The sequence below is a fragment of the Tachysurus vachellii genome, chromosome 1 (assembly GCF_030014155.1).
Source record: "Tachysurus vachellii isolate PV-2020 chromosome 1, HZAU_Pvac_v1, whole genome shotgun sequence".
Lineage (NCBI taxonomy): Eukaryota > Metazoa > Chordata > Actinopteri > Siluriformes > Bagridae > Tachysurus > Tachysurus vachellii.
The window spans coordinates 37,775,311-37,781,310 of record NC_083460.1 but is presented as its reverse complement, the minus strand read 5'-3'; the positions used below and the strand labels follow the sequence as shown (position 1 = coordinate 37,781,310).

Sequence of the window (6,000 nt, the reverse complement as noted above, 5' to 3'; positions counted from 1 at the left end):
AAAGGTTACCATTTAAAAATCCAACCACCGTCACAGAACCACTGGTGGGCCATTAAGTCAAGCGCTTATTCGTCACATGCTCTAGAGACAGTTAACCTTGTGTTTTAATCCAGGGGAGGAAGAGCTGTACTATTTTATTTAATGGGTGCAAACATAGTATAGTTTAATTTATATATGCTAATATTCCTTCTTCAGTCACAAAAAATACCACGATATTTCAGTCAGTAAAAATGTCACATTTTTGACAAATGCTTTTCTTTGTTAAAAAAAAAAGAAAATGTAAAAGATGATGATGATGATTAAATACAGAGAACCACATTCTGACATGTAGTTTTTATATAATAGTTCTTAGTTTTTTTATATAATAGTTCTTAATTTCTTAGATTTTATATAATAGTATCTCAAAGGTGCTAGAGATCCCCTGACCTTAATTCCATTAAGAGTAAAGAAAACTTTAATTATAAATAAAATGTGTAAAATCAGACTTGCTCATTGGGAATAAATACACACACACACACACATTTTATATATATATATATATATATATATATATATATATATATATATATATATATATATATATATATATATATATGTATTCTATTAATCTTTATATTATTCTTTATATTTATAATCTTTATATTATTCTTTATATTAACCTTTTGTTCTATGTTTATGTTCTGTAAAGCTGCTTTGAAACAATGTCAACTGTAAAAAGCTATACAAATAAACTTGAATTGAAATAGTTAAAAAAAAGTTTTCTCCGTACCTTTAGATTTTCACCGCTGTTCTTTTCTTTCTTCAGCCTCTTCATTCTGACGTGAAACTCGTACTCTGGTCGCGGTTGGCTCTGGAGATGACAGTACAATTGAAAATGTGCATGAGGCTTTGACACCCAGTTCATCCAAACAAGTGATTGGTGAAAGAGTCAAGTGCATGGTGACAAATTTAAATGGAGGAATTCTGCCAAAAGCGCCATGTTAGAATTTAGTGAGCATGACACGAACACAAAGGCATCCACTAGACATTCAGTGCAGTTATTCTGAGTGGCATTCTCAGTGTACTGTAACGGTAACAGTGATGCAGTGCCCCGAGTGACAGACAATGGACGGTGAGCTGCATGTGACCGTAGCCGCAGGAGAATAGGAGCCACCAAACCCCTACACGGTGATCTGGATTAAGAGTGTAGGGGTTTTAAGCAACCTATCCCCTAATCAAACGTTATAGACCACAGCAAAAAACTTAAAAACATAAAACAAAATGATGACAGGACGTGAAGACACACGAGAGTAAGTGTCCCAGCCTCTATGCAATGGCTAAGAGTGGTGTTAGAATTCAATAGCGTAAATCCAAACCTTATTTTCTTCCTGCACAAGACACACAAACAAAATTAAGCATTATCAGATGCTTTCATTCCCCAGACAAGACAGCGCTTCAGGATTAAATCAATAGCTGAAAGTGACTGGTGGGGGAAAAAACCCAAAACAAAACACGGAATTGATTCTCGAATCTGGGTTTTTAATTTCCAGTGTCAGATTGACCAACAAACCTCCTCGTCTTCAAGGCCTGTCAGGTCCCAGATGTAATTAAGCCTCATTTGTCTCCTCTTCCAGTGCTCCATAAACGTTGTGGCTGCAGAACATAAAGACGGTAACTTCAATTAACGGTTCTGACCAATCTAGTCTTTTTAGCCCATTTTACTATTGACTTCAGCATAAAGAATAGGTTTATAACATGATTATTATGACTTAAATAATAGACGCAGTGTGTCTTGATGATATGAAAGTGATTCCTGGAGCTGTTAGCAAAACAGGAAAATAGTTGCTTTAGTCTTTTAAAGCCTGGAGCTAAAAATGGGAAAAAACTTTGAGGGGGAAAAAAAAAAAAAAAAAAAAAAAAAAGAGTAGCCACTTTTCAAGCTGTCAATTCCAGTGACATTTCCTAAGAACAGAAACATCAGTAAGGAAGCGATAAGCCGTGGATATGACAGCAAAAAAAGATTTAACTGTTTGAAAGTCAAAGTTCAAAATCATGACACACAAGGGAGAGAGAGAGAGAGAGAGAGTGAGAGCAAGAGAGCAATAAAGAGAGCGATACATAGAGTGAGAGATGCAGAGAGAGATACAGAAAGAGACCGAGAGAGATAGAGATACAGTGAGAGAGAGAAAGAGCGCAAGAGATGTAGAGAGAGCAATGAGAGAGATAAAGAAAGAGAGCGAGAGAGATAGAGATACAGTGAGAGAGAGAAAGAGCGCAAGAGATGTAGAGAGAGCGATGAGAGAGATAAAGAAAGAGAGCGAGGGAGATAGAGATACAGAGATATAGAGAAAAAGATAGCGAGAGATGTAAAAAGAGATGCAGAGAGAGCGATAAAGAGAGAGATACAAAGAATGAGAGATGCAGAGAGATACAGAAAGAGTGAGAGAGATAGAGAGAGAGATACAGAAACAGCACGAGAGAGATGCAGAGAGAGATACAGAAAGAGAGATAGAGATACAGAGAGAGACAGAGAGTGAGAGGTGTAGAGATGCAAAGAGAGCAATGAGAGAGATTCAGAAAGAGAGAGATACACAGAAAGAGAGATACAGAAAGAGAGACTATTGATAAGAACAGGATTTCCTGTTGTAATGCATGCAGCGAACACAACCATCTAATCTGTACATAATACAGAATCATGAGTCACTACAAAACTTCTTGCATGTAGCCACTAAGATGGAGAATAATTGATGATATCTACAGTAACAACTCAGTAGCTAGAGCCATTTTATCTTCTTAACAACACTTTCATCCAATTTATATTTATCATGCAAGAATAAACAGAACTGAAAAAGGCATGTTAGAAAGGCCCTCACCCCAGAGCGCCATGAAGATGGAGAAGACGACGGTGGCCGCATTGTCGAACAGGTGGCTGGCCCTGGCAGTGCCGCAGGCTTCCACCAGCTTCCAGTAGCTGCATGCACGATCACACAGCGGGCACATGGTGATGTTGTTCCTTTCATCACAGATCTCCATACTGAAGCATGTGGATAAGCAGATCATCAGCATGTTATCTCTGTCCTGAAAATTACTATTCCATTAGATATTGGTTTAAACAAGGGGAAAAACGAAATAGCAGGAGCATTTAAGCAGATTTACACTCTGAATTTGGAATTATGATGAGGGCAATTTTTGACCATAACATATTCCCTTTTTTCAAGGTTTCTTCCTCATACTGTATCACCTCACTACTGTCACCTTTGGCTTCGTCATTAGGGATAAATTTAAGTTTAAAATCGATCATTTATATTCTAAACTGATACATTTCTAGTACGTTTGCGGCATATGGCAGGCGTCCTTATAAAGAGCGACAGACAAATTGCTCTGGAGTCTCAATCAGTGAACACTTTTTCACTAGTTTACAGACTTAGGATACAATCAACCTAAAACTCTGTTCAGGGTATTTATTTTATTATTTAAAAAAAAAAAAAACAGGGAAAATAAGTGTTAGTTGAAGTGTTTCAGCTGTTCAGACATCTAGGGGAAGTTCATTACACCACCTCGATGCCAGAGCATTAAAGAATTGATGTATACCTACCTCTTACCCTGAGAGACAGTGGGACCAATCAAGCAATGCTATTAAGCTGTTTTGTGACAATTTTCGTCATTAAAAGTGATACACAAGTTAAAATAAACTGATTTTTTTTCAACATATACAATTTATTCGTCATGTACTTTTCATAATAAATAAGGTCAAAGTAATGCATGCTTGTACGTTTGCACTGGATTTCGTCACGAACAGGACCACAGCCAGCACAAGTCGTTAGTTTATTTATAAGCTGACACTTTTACCCTAAGTATACACTTAAACAACTCACACACTTCTTTGCCATTTTCAATATTAAAAAAAAAAAAAAACACAGCAGAGGAAACATACTTCAATTTCATAACCCTGAAAGTGAATCAGCATTCACAAAGGATTAACGCAAGAAACTCTGTTCTAAATACAAAATGTCACGCATTTAATTGTTGCCACTGTCAAAAGATGTCAGCTCTAGTGTTGTAGGCAAGACTGACCTTTCTTCACAATGTTTCTATGTCTCTCTTTCCACTCAAAGAAAAGGCCTACATGTTAAAACGACATCTTTTAATACCTCTCTTGTTTTGTTTGTACAGACTTTTCATTTCGATTAAAAATACATCATGAACATGGCAAGCTCTTCTTAGGCAATGCATCAAAAAGTCACTTCACAAGTTTAAATCAAGATTTCAATTGTTTGGCTGTACTGGAATTAGCTTCATGAGCAGATATGTTTTTTGCTTAAATATTCAAACAATTTAAAAAATATTGTACTGTATAATATAATAAATACAACATAATTAATTAAATTGTTATTTTTTAAAAATATTTTAAACATTCAGATAAGATTTTATAAAGATTTTTTTTTTGGCTCCATCATATACAGTAAATGTTTTTCACGCTCCATCTTACATATTATTATTAAAGGTTTGTTGAGATAAAAATTCTCATGACATTAAAAATTGGGTAAAAATCTGTTTTTAGACAAATTCTTTGTGCTTTTTTGTGTAAAACTAGTTGAATTAGCAAATTTGCAAGCAAAGGACATATTTGAACCACTTTCTATGATCGCCAAAATCGCGGCGAAGGATTTAGTTGAACGCGTCTTGCAATGATGTCACGTGACGTGTCTCAGCCCAAATCTGCAAAAAATCGCTGGACATATTTAAACATTGCAAAGTTCTGCAGGTGTAAAAACATTTAGTTCAGCTGATTTCTCTGTGTGTTCCTGGGTTACTTGCTAAACTTTTTTTTTTTTTGTGAAATTTAACATGGCATGTTCCTTAGTTACCAATGTTCCCAACAATCCTCATTTTTATTTATTTATTTATTTATTTTTTGCACATAATAATGGTTTCGAGTTATACTGTAATAACTGTAATAAATACATACTAAATAATTACATATGACATTCAGAGCTCTTTGGTTTTTGGGTCTAGTTTTGAACTACATAAATCAAAATCTTTGACACTTCACTGCATATACACAGTTTTATGCATATAAGCATTTAAAAGTTTTACATCTTTACATAAATACACTGTGAGATATCTAATAAGGCCACATTCTGTCTCCAGATGAAACCCTGCATTATCATCAGCATACAATAATTAATACAGTCTAGATAGATAGAGTAATAATTTATAATCACACACTCTGGTGTCACCCAAATGAGAATGGGTTCCCTTTTCATTCTGGTTCCTCTCAAGATTTCTTCCTCATATCATCTAAGGAGTTTTTCCTTTCCACAGTCACCTAAGGCTTGCTCATTGGGGATAAATAGGGATAAATGCAAATAAATTGACATCAAAATTTTAAAGCTGCCCAAATGTCCATATATAAAATAAAACTGAATCGAATTGAATAATATATATTCTATTTTATATATTCTGTTATCTTTATATCAGTAATTATATATATATGTATATATAATTACATACTGTATAATATATAGAATGAATATATATATATATATATATATATATATATATATATATATATATATATATATATATATATATATATACACACATATATATATATATATATATATATATTCATTCATTTTCTACCGCTTATCCGAACTACCTGTGCCTATCTCAGGCGTCATCGGGCATCAAGGCAGGATTATATATATATAGAATATTAAATTTAATTTGTATTTTGATGTCTTGGGATCCGTTACTGCACTTTTCTGTTCCTATCACCATGTTCTGTTCTGTGGCCGAAAAACCTGACGGGAAATAATAACCTGGCATCAAATAAGTTGTTAGTGCAGTAGGTCTCTGTACAATAACACATTAGTATTACAGTAAAAGAAGTATTCATTGGTGTTGTGAAAGCTTCAGACGATAAAAGGATACCAGGCATCCAAGGCGGCATCCATTCACACGTAGTTAATCTCTGCCTTAAGTGCAGCTCCAAAGTGCTGCGTATTCAGCGCATAT

The 6,000-nt window shown here is 34.6% G+C and overlaps 1 protein-coding gene across 2 annotated transcripts in view; it reads right to left on the bottom strand.

Annotated features, from left to right (window-relative positions):
* Positions 1-6,000, bottom strand: part of ano1a (anoctamin 1, calcium activated chloride channel a) — a 41,508-nt gene that overhangs the window by 15,359 nt on the left and 20,149 nt on the right. For both annotated transcript variants that reach the window (XM_060886316.1, XM_060886308.1), the window contains exons 12-14: positions 2,853-3,013; positions 1,550-1,632; positions 770-850 (exon numbers count right to left, since the gene is read on the bottom strand). In XM_060886316.1, coding sequence (XP_060742299.1) covers positions 770-850; positions 1,550-1,632; positions 2,853-3,013 — 325 coding nt within the window. The remainder of the gene's footprint in view (positions 1-769; positions 851-1,549; positions 1,633-2,852; positions 3,014-6,000) is intronic.